At 45.5% G+C, this 20,450-nt stretch overlaps 1 protein-coding gene across 2 annotated transcripts in view; it reads left to right on the plus strand.

Moving 5' to 3' along the window:
• Positions 1–18,860, plus strand: part of TMEM87A (transmembrane protein 87A) — a 213,071-nt gene extending 194,211 nt beyond the window's left edge. For both annotated transcript variants that reach the window (XM_078659633.1, XM_078659634.1), the window contains exons 18-20: positions 1,914–1,966; positions 15,083–15,113; positions 18,292–18,860. In XM_078659633.1, the coding sequence (XP_078515759.1) occupies positions 1,914–1,966; positions 15,083–15,113; positions 18,292–18,333 (126 nt within the window). In that variant the 3' untranslated portion in view covers positions 18,334–18,860. The remainder of the gene's footprint in view (positions 1–1,913; positions 1,967–15,082; positions 15,114–18,291) is intronic.
• Positions 18,861–20,450: the final 1,590 nt, after the last annotated feature.

Genomic DNA, 20,450 nt, shown 5'->3' on the forward strand with positions numbered 1-20,450 from the left:
ATTATATCACAATGACGACAGATAATTCAAAGTACTGCTGGAGAGCTCATTGTCTGGTTAGTCAGACTCATGAACTCTAGATAGTTCAAGCCAAAGACATCACCTCAACCACCTGGAGCTCAAGGTCATATTTTTGGGGCTTAAATCCACCTTTGCTGTACTCAAAATCTAACTTGCTCAAGTCCTAACAGACACATTATATACTTTGCTTTATTTAAACTTCGTCATGTGCTCAGCAGTAGGATAGCCCTTCAATAAAAATATTGTTTCAATTGTGTCACATCTAAAAAGGAAGACGAATGTGGTACAGAATTGTGATCAGCAAGAAAGCCAGTATTCTCACATATAACAACATAAAATCAATTCAATATGGTCTTTATATATCTAATTTGCTCGTTCTTAAGTTCTTACAGAGTTACAAATTGGTAAACTCAGATCATATTATATCAAAATTCCACTTCCACATGATTTAATAATGAAAATACATTTAGCTACAAAGCTCTTTAGTCCATTGTTTAATCAAAATCCTGTCAGAGCCTGCTTCCAAAAAGTAGTGTTTGAAATTAGCATGAAGTGTCCAGTCTTTAATCCTTAAGCAATACTTCTATAGCAGCCTGATCCTTTTGCAAAGTCCTACAAAGACCACTGGGAGTCGCATAACTAGTGATCAAAATTCTGTACCTTGAACCTTGTCATAAACAGTACTCCGCATATTCCAGTGGTATAGTCTTTAAAAATTTTGTGCCAGAGGGGCAACTGGCATAGCGGGTAGAGTACGCAGGGCTTAAGAGTTCTGTTACACTCGAAGATAGTTTTTTGAAGAAGAATGTGGCACCAGCTACATTGAGCAGATTTTCAGAACAACTTTCATTGTCACAAATTGGCCCCAGAGTACGGAATATAAAATAACTTAATACATTTCTGTACTTGAATTGCTCAGGGTCATTTCGTTATGACTCTCTTTTTGTTCCCATTATTCAACAAACTCTTGACAAGGGTCATGCAATTTCTGAATCATTTAAACTTCAATTTCGTCCCAAGAACAACTGCATTCTTACTCAGGTGACAGACGTCCAGCCCACCAGTGGGAAGTTGATTCTTCGCACCTGTTTTCTATTGATGAACTGATGACAAGGGTACTTCAAAAATAACAAATGCACATTTGGATTTCTCTCATGAGAACTTTGTCATAGTGTGCCCTGCTAGACGGAATAGCAACAAGCTTATGTTCTGCCAATTGAACTTATATCCCAGAATGCAGGCCTAAGAAATATTTTAACCTTAAATCCCGTCCTAGCTTCATTAAAAGAATACTCTTGCTTGTTACTTACTTGGCTGCCAGATGATCAATTTCCTTGAACATTATATTGAACCTCTGGGGCTTACATAGCATACTCAATGCCACGTTTAACCTAGAAGTTGATTGTGTACTCTGTCATTTGTATTTTACTGTTCCACTGCCTCCCACAATCTTCTTGTGATGATAGACAGTCTGAGTGGCAGCAAATGTCTCTGTCAGAAGAGTCAGCAAGAATAAGGCTCTTTTTGTCAAAACATTATTGTATTGCCTTATCCGCATGTTTAATTTCCGCACAAATACAATTCCAAAGTTACAGATGCTAATGGATGTGCCCGGCATTTTTATCTCTGGCAACAGTCGCCAGGAGTAGGTATGGAGCAGAAAGGTTAAACATTAAACAAATTTATCAATTTGCTATTTGCTGCTTGTGTTGAGTATTCCCTGTTGGTGAACATGAATCTTATAAAAATGCATGTTTGAGGTGGGGAGTCTATGTACACACTGTTTTTCTTCCTTTTTGATTTAACCAACAGTATGTTTTAATAGATCCTACACCACTCGTTATTTTATTTTATTCTGCTTTCTCTAATGTTATGTTGCCTTTCTCTAACAGGATGATGATCTCAAATGGGTGGATGAGAATGTTCCATCGTCTGTAACCGATGTGTAAGTATCCCTTTCTCAACAGTTACAAAAAGTCCTATCAGACCCCTTTTTGGTGGGGGGGGTCATGTGGCAAGGAGAGGGATGAGGTTGTTTGCCTCTAATGTTCTTAGGTCCATGCTATTATGGCTCTGCAAACTGGGCCAAGTACAAGCCCTTCAGCACTGGACTTTCATTGGTAGCAATTGTTAGAAGCCACATGCTTCTCACAGTATTGTGCATGTGCCGCAGGACGATTCACCAACATCACTAGTACCGGTAAGTCAGTTTGGTTCAGGCCACAATTTATTTTTGAGTGGCAGCTATGGTCAAGCTGCGTTTTCTTCTAGCATTGTGGTTGAAGTCAGGGTCCAATTTCTTCTGGGCACAGCAGCCAGTTACAAGCCACTCTTCTCCTGTTACCTGCTGACAGCATGTTACACAAATGACTCACTGCAACCCTCCTTTTTTGGCGGACACTACCAGCACCTTTATCACACGGCATCTTGCCCCTTTTGGACAGTCGCTCCTCTTGCAGGGTTGGCAAGTTCTTTCCATCTCACTGCAGGCAGTCGGGCTTCTAGGTGCTTCAGATCAGGTAAACAGCTCTTCCAAAAAGAGCTGGCTGTCAATCAAACACCAGTTCTGGTTGCACAACAGTCCTCTGAGTTCTCTGCGCAACACTCCCTTCCTTGGTTATAGAGAACTTGGTAATGGAACAACAAGGGGGTGGTAAGGTCCCCTTTTCTACGTCAACATAGAACAGGAGATGTGTATCAGCTGTCTTCACCTTCAGAACCTGTTCGAGGTGATTCTCCTTCCAAGTGTCCTTTCCGGGAAACTGTCCAGTGATGCTTCTCACAGCAGGGTAGTCTCCACCCTGGGGTGCCCACAACAGTGACCTAAAGAGGTATGAGATTTCTGCGCCTAGCTGTCATCAGCCAGCTGACAAGTGTGATCAGGCTAGACCTCACCTCAACGATCCCTTTCACCTGCACAACAGAGTCTGCAATGCAGCCCCTGGATCAGCAATACTTGCATTTCCAAAGGTACCTTGTCTCCTCTTCTCTAGGTTTCCACCTTCGGGAATGTCAGAAATACACTCCTACTGTCATTGAAAACTACTTTACTTCCAATTTTTCCAAAATACTTGGCCAAGGTGTCCGAAATGGACCCCAAAGGCCTCCACTACTCTGGTTCACTTGCACACACCATGCATGTACCATGAGGGCTACACATACAACATACTTGGGATGTTAGCACTAGTAGATGGATACATACATATAAGTGGAACTTTACATTAGTGGGTCAGTAGGCCTACACTCCAGTGACACAGATAAAAAATATTCTGGTTAAAATAGTGGATATTCCATCACCGCTCCATATGCTAAACTCATAGCAGGGACCGTATTCTACTATCGGGGCGCATTGGCAATTGCCAGTTGGTAAAGGTTTGTCATATTTAAATAAGACTCACTGTCTCCAAGCCCCACAGGTCTCAACGACTCACGTGCCTATTCACAAAGGTAAATTTGGTCATAAACATATGTTTATGACAGAATGAACCCTACTTATGCATGCCAGGATTTCACAAAGAGTTACCTGGCAGATATTTAAGTCCATTTATGTGTGTAAGGAGGTTGACTCTAGTACAGAGCACTCCACACCCATAAATACTTCTGTTGCAAGGCATAGTTAGCCATGGAAGCTTGTGAATGCCGACAAACATGTTTGTCAGCATGCACAAACTTTTCTACTTCCACATTTCACCTTGAAAAGTGTTGGAGATTTTCTCCAGCTATGGCTGTCTCACTCCCATTCGAGGGTAGAAAGGGGAACAGATTACCTCCAGATTTGCTGGGGCTCTAGGTGAAACGGTTTCACTTTGGGGAAAATAGTTTCCCAAGGAGAAAAAAAATGTGCGTTTGTACAATTGATCCCATTCGCCCTGTACAGAGTTCTGTTATGTAGAACTCTGCATGGCAGGAATAAGATCATACTGGTGATCTGAAATGACTGTCAACGAATATGCAAGGAAACCTACACTTCGCATGGTTTTCCATGGTTATTCCTGGGAATGCTTGTAAATTTCAGAAAGTTATAACTGTACACTCACATAAAGGTGCAGATTTATTCTGTCTTTGACATGTCTACCAGCTATTATTCATGCGCTCTAGAATGATACTAGCTCACCTTAGCTTTTTCTAGCTCTGATAGTAGATAATGCTGAATTACAGGATATGGACTGTGGCAGGAGATGTTGGCAGGGTCACAGTCCAGTTCCCACCAACCCCTCCTGTTCTATGGTATGTGTAGTCATTATGAGTGGCAAGGATTTTCTCCACTCTTGTGGGTACCGATACCAAGGGTAAAATCCGAACCATTATATGCGGGACCCTGAAAGTCCCTTTAGAAATTAGGAATTACCAGGGAATCGAAGTCCATGTCTGATTCCCTTGGTTATTCCTCATTTCCCCTCGGATTTTCACACAGAGATTTCAGCAGCAAATATCTGTGCCTGAAAATAAACACCTGCAGAAATGGCAAATATCATAATACGGATTGGGCCGGTAACGGCAGTTACTTATAGTTTTTAATGCTAGCATAAGAAGGGAGCAGACTGTGCGCCCTCAGCCAGTCCACATCCTCCAATCACCCAAATGCCTTCCCTTCCAGACTTCTTGACCCACTTACATTTGCCATCTGCACACAGCAGGTCATACATTACAGCAAATCGTCCCTGCAATCAGGGAAAACCACCAGAAAGAACCTGGTAATTAGAGATCAATAGGCCAGATGTGCTAAAAAGGATTCAGTAGAAGGGGTTGAATTTTTCTTACCAACTTTAACCAAATTCAGTTTATTGCAAACCAGCCAATTTACTAATAGATCGGCTTGCAAAACCTGACACATAATGGGTCACAGTTCGACCTAGCTCATGAATATTATAGAGGTAAGTCGCAAATTGCAACCCACTATAAAAGGAAGCCATCACAGGATTGGTGCCTGCTGAGATCATCAGGCCACACTGTCTGATTGCTTTCAAATAAATGTATGTAGAAAAACGTGTTGTTCATTCAGACCTGCGAAGTAACAGCAGCCCGGCTGACCCCTACAACTCTTGATGAAAGCAAGGGTTGGCCTTGTGCAACATTACTTGTTTCTGGACGTGTATCGAACAGATGTTACAGTTTTGCAGTGTGCACTTGCTAAGAGAAGGGTGTCACTACACTACACCTGACTTTCGGAATATGTTCAACTCGTTGTTGCTCCATGTACTCGAACACACAATTATTTTCTCAGTCTGTCAGGGTCTTCAGTCTGCATATGAAGATGGTCTTATAGATGTTATCACAGCAAAGACCGACAATTAAACCCATTTTCATAGTAACTATCATCTCAGGAATTGTTCATTGTATAACCAATGATGATCTGCCTGTTTCTAATGTTTGAAATGGGTTATGGGCACGCCCATGAGACTAAATAACTATAGTGAAAAATCTCTATCTCAGTCGCTTTTGTCTATGTGGATTGTATTTTGTACCCTTTTGAACAACACGTTTTTCTACATAAATTTGTATTTTGAAACGTATACACCCATTTCACATTGTTAATTTTTTGCTGTGCATCAGTATTACAATAGATTCGCTATAAAGTGTAATAATTAATTTTGAAATATATTTACAAGCCACTAAAAAGGGCTTAAAACAATTCATTTATAACGACTACTTAAGATTTTCTACATTCAAAAGAATCCCTTGTGGGCACTGTTATCCGACATTGAGTTTATATTACCCAAGCCTGGATGTGTTTAAAAAAAATGTTTTAAAAAGTGTAACTAACATTTTTTTCTAAGAGTACATGGACCACTGCCTACTCTACATTTTCTTTTCAATATTCTCAATGGGGAAGGGGGTCCCTTGTCAGTAGTTTGTAAAAGATTTTTCTTGCCACCAGAATTGGGTTGCAAAACATTATACATATCACTGTGGATCGGTATTTGAAAGGGACGCCTTGATTCCCCTTCCGAATACCGATTTAAACTTTGGTTGGCAACCCAAATTGTTATTCGGTAACATAGTTTGTAGACACCAAAAGTCCTTTTGTGGTCGCAAATGGACCAAAAGAACAAGTTACTTACCTTCGGTAACACTTTTTCTGGTAGATACAGTATCTGCCTGTGGATTCCTCACCTTGTGAATATCCCCCTTGCGTCAGCAACGTTCGGAAGATTCTTTGTAGCACGCCGGCGTGGACGACGTCCGAGGAGCACGGCATCGCGCGCAACTCCGTCTGACGTCACCGACTCCTTATTAGACCCACGTCGGCGTGATGACGTCAGTTCCGCCCTTTTTTCCGTGCCTTGGAGGCACCCGGACGGACCAACGACAGTAAATATACATATATACAGTGTACACAGTACATACAAATCAAAACTGTACACATAGTGCGTAGCAAAGGTATCAAAAACCCAAAATATAAATACATAAACCCAGGTATAGCAGAGCGGACAACGGGGAGGCGGGTGGGTCAGTGAGGAATCCACAGGCAGATACTGTATCTACCAGAAAAAGTGTTACCGAAGGTAAGTAACTTGTTCTTCTGATAGATACATCTGCCTTGTGGATTCCTCACCTTGTGAATAGCGTCCCACAGCAAACCCCACTCCCGGAGGAGGGTGTCCACTCTGCTATACCAGGAAATCTTGAAGGACAGAGCGCGCGAAGTGGCCGTCCCTCCTCACCTCTGTATCCAAGCAGTAGTGCTTCGCGAAAGTGTGGAGGGAGGCCCAAGTCGCGGCTCTGCAAATGTCCTCAACAGGAACACATCTAGACAGAGCGGATGTTGCAGACTTTGCTCTAGTTGAATGTGCTCTGATACCCTCAGGAGGGTCCTTACCCGCCAGAGAGTAGCAAATCTTGATGCACAGGATTATCCATCTGGAAAGTGTGCGCTTGTGCACCGCTCTGCCCTTTTTGCAGCCAGCAAAACCCACGAAGAGCTTATTATCAACACAATAGTCTTTAGTCCTATCAAGATAGAAACTGACTGCTCTCTTAGGGTCCAAGCGATGAAGCCTCTCCTCCTCCTTGGAAGGGTGAGGGGAGGATAAAAGGTAGGAAGGGTAATGGATTGTCCTAGATGGAAGGGAGTTACCACCTTAGGGAGAAAAGCATCCCTGGTCCTGAGAACCATTCTTTCACCATGAATGGTCAAGAATGGGGGCTTGGAACCAAGAGCCTGAAGCTCACTTACCCTCCTTGCCGAGGTAATTGCAACCAAGAAGACCGTTTTAAAAGATAGAAGCCTCAAAGGACACTTGTGCAAGGGTTCGAAGGGAGAACCCATCAAATAGGTTAACACAAGATTTAAATCCCAATGAGGAACAACAAAAGGAGTAGGAGGGAACTTATTAGTGAGACCCTTGAAAAATCTTAAAACCACAGGAGACTTAAAAAGAGAGGGCTGATCCGGCAAACAGAGAAATGCCGACAAGGCCGAAAGATACCCCTTGACTGTGGCAACAGCAAATCCTTGCTGCGCCAGAGAAAGAGCAAACTGTAAAATGTCAGACAAATGAGCCTTCAAAGGGTCAACAGCCCTCTCCCCACACCAAGAGACAAATTTAGACCACCTATAAGAATAGATGGACTTAGTGGAGTCACGCTTGGCAGAAAGAATGACATCCACCACATTGTGAGGGAGAGCAAAGGAATTCAAGTTGCCCCGTTCAATCTCCAGGCATTAAGGTGTAATGTCTGGAGGTGGGGGTGTAGAACTTGCCCCTCCATCTGAGAGAGGAGGTCTGCCCTGAGAGGGAGACGGAGCGGCGGGTGAGAGGAGAGGTGGAGAAGGTCCGTGTACCACACCCTTCTTGGCCAATCCGGGGCGACCAATATGACTTGGGCCAGGTCGTGGTGACTCTTCCTCAGAACCCAAGGAATCAAGGGTATGGGAGGAAACGCGTAAAGGAGTTGACTTCCCCAACTCAACTGAAACGCGTCCCCCAAAGCTCCTTGCATCGGATACTGGAGACTGCAGAATGACAGGCAGTGAGCATTCTCGCGAGTGGCGAACAGGTCCACCCGAGGAGTCCCCCACATCTGAAAGATGTCGTGAACAACCTCCGAATGGAGCCTCCACTCGTGATCGGCAGAGAACTGTCGACTGAGAACGTCTGCACGAACGTTCAGAACTCCGGCCAGATGATTTGCCATCAGACAAATCTGATGGTCCTGAACCCAGGACCAGAGACGCAGAGCCTCTCTGCAGAGACACTGCGACCACACTCCTCCCTGCTTGTTGATATACCACATCGCGGTTGTGTTGTCCATCAGGACTTGAACCGACCGACCGACCGCGAAGGGAAGGGAGGAAGGCCTTGAGCACCAGACGTATCGCCCGCAACTCTAGAAGGTTGATGTGAAGCAACCTTTCCTCTGGAGACCAAAGACCTTTGATCTCCAGATCCCCCAGATGAGCACCCCACCCGAGAGTGGATGCATCCGTTATCACTGTGGCAACCGATGGAGGTAGTTGGAAAGGCTTTCCTTGAGACAGATTGCCTTCCACGCTCCACCATGACAGATCCGCTGCAGTTTCCCTGGAGATCCTCACAGACTCCCTGAGATCTCCGTTGTGCTGATACCACTGCCTGCGGAGGCACCACTGGAGTGCCCTCATGTGCTAGCGTGCATGGTTGACCAACAGAATGCAAGAAGCCATCAGACCGAGCAGACGAAGGACCTTCAGGACTGGAACAACCGCTCCATTGTAGAATAAAGGAATCATTTCCTGTATGTCGCGAATCCTTTGAGGAGGAGGGAATGCACGACATACAGAAGTGTCCAGTACCGCCCTATGAACAGGTTGCGCTGGGAGGGCACCAGGTGAGACTTGGGTACATTTATCGAAAAACCCAACCTGTGCAACAACTGAGTTGTCTCTTGCAGATGATGGAGCACCTTCTCCGGTGACTCTGCTTTGATCAGCCAGTCGTCCAGATAGGGGAACACAGGAACCCCTGACCTTCTGAGAGGTGCAGCCACCACTGCCATCACCTTGGTGAAAACTCGAAGCGCATTAGTAAGCCCAAACGGAAGGACCGCAAACTGGTAGTGTTGCGATCCCACCGTAAAACTGAGATACTTTCTGTGCGTTTTCAGAATGGGGATGTGAAAATACGCATCCTGCAAGTCGATCGACACCATCCAGTCTTCTTCCATTAGCGCCTGAAGAACCTGTGCAAGTGTGAGCATTTTGAACTTCTCCTGTTTGAGATAGAGGTTCAAAATCCTGAGGTCCAGGATTGGACGTAACCTGCCATCCTTCTTGGGGATCAGGAAATACCGGGAGTAGCACCCCTGACCCCTTTCCTGCTCTGGAACCACCTCTATCGCACCTTTTCGGAACAGTGCCAGGACTTCTTGCTGCAGGAGAAGCAGGTGGTCCTCCGAACAATAACCTTGACAAGGAGGGTAATTGGGAGGGAACTCCTGAAAAGGAAGTGCATACCCATTTTCTACGAGATTGAGAACCCAAAGATCTGATGTAACCGATTCCCAATCCCGTAGAAAATGAGTAAGCCGACCCCCTACCGGACCCGCATGATCCGGAATGGCGGATCTAGCTGCTGCGGGTGGGGGTTGATTGTTAGAGGAGGAAGTAGAGGAGGAGGAGCCTTGGCGTCCACGAGCACGACCCCTTTGTTTAACTCTGTATGATCTATACAAAGGGTTTTGCTGCTGCTGCTGCTGGCCTTGTTTATAGGAACGAAAAGTGGATCTACCAAATCCCCTAAACATCCTAGTGGCAGAGCCTCTAGCCTGCAGGCCCAAAGACCCGTTGCCCGGCTATCTTTGAACCTCTCCAAGGCTACATCCGCTTTTTTTCCAAAGAGGCCTGTTCCGTCAAATGGCAAGTCCATTAAAGTAGATTGTGCATCTGCTGAAAATTCAGAAGATTTTAGCCATGCGTCCCTTCTCGTGGCAACAGTAGAGCCCATTATCCTGGCCACAGAGTCCGCTGTGTCCATGCCACTCTGAATTACTAAGCGGGCTGCAGCCTGAGTATCAGAGACTACCTCATTGAAGTTCTTTCTATCTTCCTCTGGAAGCTTAGTTGACAACTGTTTCACAGAGTCCATCAATGCATGAACATATCTCCCTAGCAGGCAAGTAGCATTGGTAGATTTTAGAGCCATGCTACCCGAGGAGAAAATCTTTTTTGCAGACTGGTCCAATTTTTTAGAGTCTTTATCTGCTGGCACCTGAGGAAAAGAACCTGCAGACCTGTTGGAACAAGCGGCCTGAACAACCAGACTTTCGGGAGAAGGATGCGAAGAGAGAAACTCAGGGTCACCAGGTGCCACCGACCTGGACACCGCAGGAGCAGTCAAAGGTCTCTTCCAGACCTCCATTATTGGCTCAGTCAAAGCCTCAGTGAATGGGAGAGTAGGCTCTATAATAGATGAAGGCGAATGCAAAACCTCCGTGAGGATGTTAGGCTTGAACTCAACGGTAGGTAAAGTCAGATTGAGCAGATCCGCAGCCTTCCTAATGACAACATGGTAGGGTGCCACGTCCTTAGATGGTGCATCAGAAACTGATGGCAAACCCCACTCAGGAGAGAGTTCCAGGCCACTAGCACTATGCAGGTCCTCAAAACAGTCCCCTTGATCCAGAAGTTCTCCTTCCTCTACTTCAGGATCTTCATACTCCTTTTCCTCCAAACGAATCGAAGTCGACGGATTCCGGTAACGACTCCGACGGAGCCGGAACCGGCGTCGAATGAGGAGCCGGGACAGCTGAAGGACGAGAATCTCGAACCGGCGTCACACCTCGATCCAATTCACGAGGTCGCTCCGGAGCCGGCGAAGCCGTGTGCGGAATCGATTACCTCTGCGGCGCCGTACCGAGCCAAAGTGTATAAGGCGTCGGCATAAACAGCATAAAAGGTGCCGTAGCGTAAGCTTGAGGGACGCCCAAGTTGTAAGATAATGGACCCATGGGACCAGCCGATACATCAGTGGGGTACATTGCCCTCACATAAACGCCAAATATAGCATTAAGGAAATGCAAGGGGTCCTGTCCTAGAACAGGAAAGGGAGGGTACGAACCCATCGGCTGTTCCGGCATCGGTTGATCTTGGCCCTCTTGATTCTCAGGGACTTCCACCGGAGTCGGTGTCCGAGGAATCTCCCCATCTCCTTCATGCTCCGAAGAATGGAGCGACTCCGGATTCGGTTCTTGCTCTGGAATCGGGGAACCCTCACAAGATCGCATAGGTGAAGGTGACACGAAGTCCTTGTGATGTTTTCGAGATGAAGACTCTTTACCAGAGTGATGTCTTGAGCTATGCTTCCTCCTCTCGTGCTTCTTCTTCGAGGAGCCCGAAGCCGACTTCGATCCGGACCTCGACCTCACTCTGGACCTCGACCTCGAAGCCGATTTCGACCTCGACTTCGATCGCGACTTCTGCCTCGACCTCGAACGTCTAGATGTTGACCTCTAAGACCTTCCAGCCGCACTTCCTTTCACCTTCGCAAGCAGAAGCTTCGCCTCACGTTCACGTAAAGCCTTTGGGTTCATTTTGAAGCAGGATCGACAGTTCTTGACATCATGGTCCGATCCAAGACACCACAAACAATCGTCGTGCGGATCGGTAATAGACATCATTCGGGCACACGATCCGCACTGCTTGAACCCCGTCTTCCTCGACGACATCCTCGACGAAGAACAGACACTCGACAGAGAAACAGTAACACAAAATAGCAACAAATTACTATCTGAATCACAGAAGATCCCAGTAACCGTTAGCGCCGACGACGCGGAAAAAAGGGAACTGACGTCATCACGCCGACATGGGTCTAATAAGGAGTCGGTGACGTCAGACGGAGTCGCGCGCGATGCCGTGCTCCTATGACGTCGTCCACGCCGGCGTGCTACGAAGAATTTTCCGAACGTTCCTGACGCAAGGGGGATATTCACAAGGTGAGGAATCCACAAGGCAGATGTATCTATCAGAAAAAGACTTTGTACATCTGACCCTCAATTTTTATTCCCCTTCCGGGAACAAAAACTTATAATGGCCAGATTTAGGGTCAGGGATTCTGGGCTGCTGTGTCACCGCACCTAAATATGGTCAACTTGTAAGGGGACTATAAGTGAAGGACTGATACTAGGGTGTGTCTGTCATCTGATTTGTGCATTATGGTTGATAATAGGGATTCCCATAATCGAACCTGTCTCACCATCCTTCCTCCTCTGACAAACAAGTTCCACATAATTTCCTGCAGTTTCCCATGGATACAGTGCTGCCACTCCTTATCACTGGGTCTACCCCTGAACTAACTAAGTAAGATACAAGCAGAAAGTGGAGTGTGTACTTAAAAAAAAAAACATATTCCTATATACATTTGAAAAGTGATTCTATGGAAGTAAAGTTAATCATTGCATTCCAAGCCTCAGAACACCCAGGTCCTTTTACAAGTGACCCAGGAGTAGATGCAGTAATTCTAGCACCTCTTAAAATCTGAAAACCCGGTGATCAGGATTTAAAACGTGTCATTGTCCGTGAAATTGCTCTCCCACCCTCTCAGCTCCACCATTAAGTAAGGCCTGCCCCTGCACTCTCAAGTGCACGCTCGAGGCCCTCCTCCACCCGCAGGTTTACCTGCTCCTCATCCCTGGTGGTCCAGTGGACCTCTGTCTCCTTTTTCTTGCTCCGTTTTTCACTCATTTACTACCCACATTTTCTTCTCCTTTCTGCACTCTTCTGATTTATTTCCACTTTATTTCCTTTTTCCTTTATTCCTCCTTTCCCTTTCCTGCCGCTTTCCCCGCCGCTGCAGCCCCCTGCGGCCCCTCCCCCCAGCACGACCAGCGCGACCTGCTCAATCCAGCTCCCCTCCCCGCCTCCCAGCTGTCCAGCCCTCCCCGAATCCTACTTAATGGCGGCCGCACGCAGCGGGTGCGCCGCTGGCGCACCAAAGGCGCACCAAAGGAAGGCCTGTCAGCGCCTGTCCGCAACCCGACCGTGACCAGCGCCAGGAACCCTGGACCTCCGCACTGCCAACGCTACGACCAATGCAGCACTCCACGCACTCAACCAAGGCTACAACAACAACTGCAAGCTAGCTTCACCAGCCGACACCCACGGACCCTTCATCTGTCACCGCTGCCCACAAACCTACAGCACCGCAAGGAACTCGGACCCAGCACAACACACTCATTCTCTTTCCTCACAGCCAGAGCCTGGAATGCCCTTCTGCTCCACCCCAGACAGAAAACATTGCTTCCCATCTTCGCAAGAAACCTCAAAAACTGTCTCTTCGACAGACCCCCTCCTTGATGGACTGGAACCTGCAAACACCCCCTCCAGCACCTTGAGACCCTTACGGGTGAGTAGTTTTGCTTAACAAACGCCTGATTGATTGAAAAGGTGTGATTATTATCGCCTATTACAAGTTGTGCCCTTCAAAATGAGGAATTTGCCAAGAAAAATTTGAATGTACAGGTGTGTACCGGGCATTTTCCCCTAGTAAATGTCCTCAAATGGGCATGCCAAAATTCACCTGGGTAAATTTGCAGGGATACCATACTTACTGCTAAACTCATGACTTAGAATCGTGTGCAGGGATTGGAAAAACACACCACACTTGCAATGACAGCCGGAGTGCTGTCATGATGTTAAGAGAATAAAACCAGTAACATATCTCTTGCAGGACACAATTATTTTAAGAGCGCACTCTGAGTAGAAGGGCCCTCTTCAGAGAGGGAGAGATTGATGGGATGGAAATAAGTCTAATCCTCATTATGCGAAAGTTGGTAGTATATCACCAGACACTGAACACCGCTGATTGAATAAGGAGGAGCAGAATGCAGCGGAAAACTCTCCCAGTGATAAAACTGTAGCTAGGTGGACGTCCGTTTGGCCAAGCAAATCAGTACCACCAGATACCTCTAGTCTTGTGGTAAGTGCCAAGGACAAGAGCAGGTGCGGGGCACATTTTTGTATCATTTGCCATGGGCCCCGTTGTATCATTTTTGTTTTTCTCTCAAATTTTTGTTTTTTGCCTAATGTTCTATGGCGGGAGACACTTTCGAGCACAAAATGTTATGTGTGAGCTGTGAAACTGGACTTAGGCTACTAGAACACTTGCTGCGAAAGCAACATTCATTCCCTGTTACTTTAGAAACCGAAAGGAAGATACACTGAGAAGGTATCTTCCGCGACTTCTGTATGTCAGGGCATACACTGTATGCAGTTTCACGTAGGCAAAATCCCATGCGTATTTCACTTGATACGTCTAATTTTGGCAAACATCACACAGATTTTTGCAAGGAAAATAAATTTGATTTCCTCCACGCTTAAATAAATCTAGCTTGTTGCTGGTCCTATTCTTTGTAATGTTTTTCGAGTGCAGTAGCAGAGAGGATCATCCAAGGAGTTCCCCTTGCATTCCCACCCAACTGTGGTGATACCACTGCGCAGGCCTGCTTTACTACCTGCTTGGGTTTCTATAATATGCAGCTACTGTCATCGAGTAATAGAGGCGACCTGACTAGTTTTACAACCCTCACCAGCGAATAGGGATTTCTATATTTAATGATTCTCGCTGGATATTATATGAGGATATGTGGTACTTCTATTTCCGAGTGAAGAAGGTCCGCAGTGGGCCCTTGCGAAGGGTTGTAGGAACCTTTGACCCACTGGCATCACTAGCGAGTGTTCAGTTTCTACAGTGTACCACAATGGATGTATATTTGTTTAAATGCCTATTTACATTTAAATTACTGTACACATAAAACTTTGACATGTGAGTGGGCTGCCATTTCGAGCCTCGACAGGATGATTTACATAAAGTTAATGTAAATGTGAGTCGTACATAGTCCGTGGTAATCATGAAGATGTGTTAAGTCCTGTCTCTTGTAGTCCTTTAAAGGCGGCCACTGTGGTTCACGCAGCGTGGGCACCATTTCCAGTCCGATGGAGTGAAATATGAACACGACTTGGCGGCTACTTTATTATTAAAATATAAATATTATAACTATAATCCTTCTGTTTTTGCATTGAAAAAACGCATGCTTTGGTCTGTATTTGACTAACTTGTTTTGTTTTCGTTTCCTCCCTTTGCAGCGCCCTCCCAGCCCTTCTGGACTCCGATGAGGTCAGTAAAATCCTAGACACAAACTCGAGTCTCGTGAGCGAGCACGTGAATCACGTGAGGCTTAGCGTCGCGCGCCAGCTCTGCATAGGGAGTGGGGGGATGTTGCGTTTTCGTCTTGTGATATTAATAGTGGTGATAGACTGATTGAATACGCCTAGCAGCTGGCGGTATGTGCAATACAGGCTGTGTGATGTTGCATTCGTCTCAAATGCTTTGCGAGACTGCGCCCTCCATTCATGTGTGTGAGTTCTAAAGCAGCGTGCACACGCAGACGCAAAACTCATAGGTTTATGGATATTCACAACATGCATAGCTGCCAAGGTTTCAGATTGCCATGAGTGACATTTTTAGAATGTCAGTGTTATTATGAGTGACATCTCAACGACTATGAGTGACACTATCTCTGTCACCACTTACCAGAGTTACCGGACAGTCACCAGAGCGGACCAAACATAGCTGCCAAGTTTTCAGCATGTGCATGAGTTACGTTTATATGTTTCAAAGGCACCTATGACTGACATTTAAATCTTATGTCTGACACCTTCAGTGTTACTTTATGGCGAGCAGTGGATTAAGAAAATGTATGGTACAAAAATAATCTTTTTAAATAAATGCAGTGCAGTACCTGGGTTAAATAAACAAATCGCACCTGATATTCAGTAAGAGTCAATGAAGACCTTTAGGCCTGACTTTTTAAATTCTCTGTAGGATGACAGGCAGCTCTGCTGTCTATGGTCTTGCATGTTACAGCTATATAACCTGAGCGATAGCTCAGCTGTCAGATATCTGACTTTTTAAGTTCTATGTAGAAAGCTGGATAGAAAGCTTTGCTCACTTCTGTGCTGTCACATCATGTGCAAACTTTTGTGGGACAGTTATAACCCCTAAACCAAGAACTTGTACGATCTATGTAAACTTGGCAGATAGTGCTGCTACTAGGGCCACTTAAAGTATGACTCTGGTGTGTGCTTGTGAGGAGTACGAATCCTCCAAATGCTTTCTGTAATCTAATTCCTATTAGAGTTGTTTAAGCTGAGGGGAATTTCTTTATGGTGAATTAAAACCCTAAATCAGTTGTTAAAACCTGGAATGGCTGTTTTATAGGGGTAGCTCTGCTGTCTAAAGCCATAACTTGCAGGTTTATCTAACCTCTGATGTGTTTTGCGCAGACATTCTGAGTCTGTAATTTCATTTTTTTCCATTTTTGGCGAGGGGTACATTTCTACCACCCCAGCTCCACCCGGCGACCCCTTTCCTCTGTCCCTCATTGCGTCCTGTCAAAACTCCCCGACTTCAAACAATGGCACCTGCTTAATCTCTAGAATATTCATTTTTTTTCAGGACACGCTGGAATATTACAAACATTATCATGGACTGTTAGTCACGGATGATTGTCTAAGTAAGCACGCACACTGTCTGAGACTGCAGCCTTACCTGATCGCGCACTCCCATTAATTTGTATTATTATTACACGGACTGTCTGTCACACACTCGGGGTGGGTGGCAACAAGTAGCTGGTAAACAACAACACTTGCCGTTCTTCAGTTTTGAATGATCTGACTCCGCTAGACATCGCTGCATGGCTGGCAAATCGGTGGAGACTCTCTTCAACGCATCTCATCTGGCTCACCTCAGGTCACGAGTGAACCACTTCAGGGCAATCCTATCGATCCAGGCTGCAGTGATTCCTAAGCTACTAGCGCCGCTGCAACCCAGTGACGGTCAGACATGACTCCGTCACTGATGATCCGCCCCGTCCTCTATCTGTACAGCACTCTCCCTCGTAAATGGCACCAATGAATTCACCGGCTGGCGGCCATTATTGGGCTCACCACTGCAAACAGTGTGGGCATGCTGGTGCGAGCAACAGCGCTGCAAACCAAGCATTGCCAGCTGCCGCAAACTCCATGCTCTCTGGCACAGGAAGTGACGTCTTCCGTAGCGCCACGGCTTTTTGTGTCATACAGACAATCCTGACCGGACGGACCCCAGCTGTGACGTCGGCAGGTGGTCTGAATGACTCAGAGCCCCGAGGCGCCCTGGAAAATTGATGAAAAAAATACATTGTAGCTAATCGCAATGGGCTGACTGCCAGGCCTTTTCTCACCTGGGAGTGCCTCAAGCCCCCGCTGGATTAGCGCGCACCGGCAGCACACTGCCAGAGCTGTCACACACACTTTGCAGCTCTTCAGTGACAGCTGAGACATGCATTAATTATGCGTGACAATGCATTTCAGTGCGGTGATGCGGAGCACCACACGCAAATGCTTTAGTATCACGCCGGATGCGTGATGCTTGGCAGGACTGAACATGTACTTGGCAATTCTGACACTGAGAACGCAAAAACGCACCTAAAAATTATTCCTAAAATATGTTCGAGTAATGATGTATTCATGGAGGGAATGGATGTTTAACTTCCTCAAACGTCTCGACAATGTTTGGGGAGGATTTTCCAAAGAGAAAACTATTTTCTCTGCAGAGGAAAAGATTAGAATAAATGTGTGCATGACTTACTCAAGCAGATCTTCAATGAGTGGAAATAATTGCACGAGCCAGGTCAGTATGAGCACAACTGGAAATCTACAATTCTAAGGACATTTATTTCACTGTGCGGTTGGATGTCTTTTTAAAGCTTGGCTTTGTGAATTTACTCTGCTGTAACCACGTCATGTGCAGATTAGATCGCACACGGACTAATGTTAACTGTGGCTCACCCAGGTGTAAGAAATGATTTTTGAAGTCAACACTAAGCCGTGTGGCATTCTGCAAAAAACAATCTCTCTCATCCAAGGGAAACTGCTACTCTGCACCTGCATCAGTAAGAAGATGCTAAGTACCTGTGGTGGGGTGCCTGCTAAGTGGTCTGTGCAGAACCTGCTGGCCACAGGTTTCAGTCCCCATAAGGCAGTCTCAGTCTTCGTACAATGATGAAATGAGTAACATTGAAATTGACAAAAATGCTGTTATTTGCTCACCAGGGAACAAATCGGTTTGTGCTACATAAATATTTAAAAGCAACCGTGTATCACACACACTTTGACACCAGGATGAGAAGCCATGACTCCTGGCTCAATTTAGTGCCTCCTCGCGTGTACACCTGAGCCTTATTATAGAGCTCTGGGTTGAGTAAGGTGAGTGGGAAGGCAATGCATTAATTATGTTCGTACTTTTCTTTCAGGAGAGGCTGATAACCCACTTTGAGAGGTCGAAAATGGAATGAAGGCAGAACAAATACTTCCCTTTGGAAAGTGGATCAACCTAATGGGATTCCTTTGTGACTGGAAAACAAGCTGAAATTTTGCATTCTACTTACCTACATGAGTGCTTCTTCAGCAGAGCCTTGTGGCGGCTGAGCCAGGAATATTTCACACAAAGGACAAAATAAAACATTTCACGTGTGCACCACCTCCAGAATTCTGGACCTGGAAGTTGCTCTATTTTTCTTATGTTTTCGGTCCCTTTATCTATGTGTTTTTAAAGTAACTAAACCAACAGAACCCCTTGGCTGCTGACAGAGAACTGTGAGGACTGGACCAAGTACCTACCGCGGGCATGCCCGAATGTTTTTTTTATTGTGCTGTTCTTTACAGGGTAAAGCATTTAGTGATGGAAGCGGTCCTTTCGCATGGCACCTCGTATAGGACATAAACATACACAAGGAAGTCTTACTCGCTGATGTTTTTTTTTGTTGTAAGCAATTTAATAAGTGCAATTTTTGTTATAAAAATACATTATGTCTTACACGTTGACCTCATGATTTGATTTTTATTAGTGTTAAAGCAACTTGTGTTCTACCCGAGAAGGCTCAACACAATATTTGTATAGTGCAATAATTACCCAGACCCAAGACAAAAAGCAACTTTATTAAGACAGGCTTGTAGTAATCGAAATTCATTAATTAAAAGACAATACTTGAACTAGAAACATCCTCACTAATGCATGTTTCCTGACATCCTCCGTCCCTTAACAACCGTAGACTTTGCAACATTTCCTTAGAAAAAATCAACTCCCTTTCCACCACAAACTTTCATCTTCCAGTCCCTGTCCTTCCCTTGCATTACCCAATCTCTCTGTCACACACCCTACAAGTCATCTCCAAACACTCCCGCACCCCCCGAGGCACCCCTTCCCCCGAGGAGTGGTTACACCGGTACCCGACTCTCCACCCGCTAAAATAAAGTGCTAAACAGGAAACCCCAGAATAGATGTCTTCCTGCCCCACCCTTGAAGTTTCAACACTGCACTGCCCGCTTAAACTACCGACCATCACACAGCAAACTCTCCTATCACATGTTTGCCATTAAATCCAAAAGTTCCAATAAGTAAAAGGAATTCCCAAACTTTGTTAAATGGACACCTTCATCTTGAAACAAGAAAACCTCTTCTTCCTTGATATGGGTGTGGGCTAAAGTTGTGATTCCCATAGACTAGCAAAAAACTCTCATTGCTCTATTTAACTTACGGCTCACTTTATCCACAGTTGCATGTTTCAGAGCACCTCTCCAACGACACAGTGGTACAAACTCAGTCCAGACCACAGTTGTTCCCACCCACATATTTTTTAGTAGAAGTAAAACCTCCTTCATCGCTTCAATAAAGGCAATCCGTAAAGGGGAACCAGATTGTTCTCACCTTGGTGTATGATAAACATGTCCGGGCATTCCCTGGCAGCAAATAGTTATAATAGCAATGTTAGCAAACCACTGTACCTCATGCCACTCTTACCCATCCATAAAACCCCGTGTGTGCTGCTTGGAAGACCCAGCAAACTGTGCCGACCAGCAAACAAATGCGTGACCTGCTATCCATGTGCCCATTTGGTCCTCGCTGGCCCAGCAATACAACCTTTAGCATAAATGTCAATAAATACAAACATACACCATAAACATAGCCTTCTGCACAATATATCTTTTACAACATTGTCACTTCCATCTACCAATTCATTTAATTGTCTGCCAAGAAACATCCAACCTTGCTGTCTCATTTGCTGCGCCTAGTCTAAAGGGCTGTTTGCCATATCTCCCTTTGTCCAAGCGGTTCACCGCCATTCGCATGCCAGTCAATATATTGGATGCTGTCACTCTGGACCCATTTTCATGACGGACTATCTAATTTTCCTTGCATCCCAGCCATACCAAGAAACTCTCCCACTCTCTCACAGGACAGAGGTCTGCCATATCACCCTTATGCAAACAAATCCACCTGCCTCTTCCCTTTTGGTCTGTTTTCAACATTCTCAGCCAAATCCTCAAACACCCCGATACGCAAAAAACGTCACTATGCAACAATCCTGATCTTACTTTGGAATCAAACCATTCTAAAGTCCGAAATGCACCA

The sequence above is a fragment of the Lissotriton helveticus genome, chromosome 9, assembly GCF_964261635.1.
Source record: "Lissotriton helveticus chromosome 9, aLisHel1.1, whole genome shotgun sequence".
Classification (NCBI taxonomy): Eukaryota; Metazoa; Chordata; class Amphibia; order Caudata; family Salamandridae; genus Lissotriton; species Lissotriton helveticus.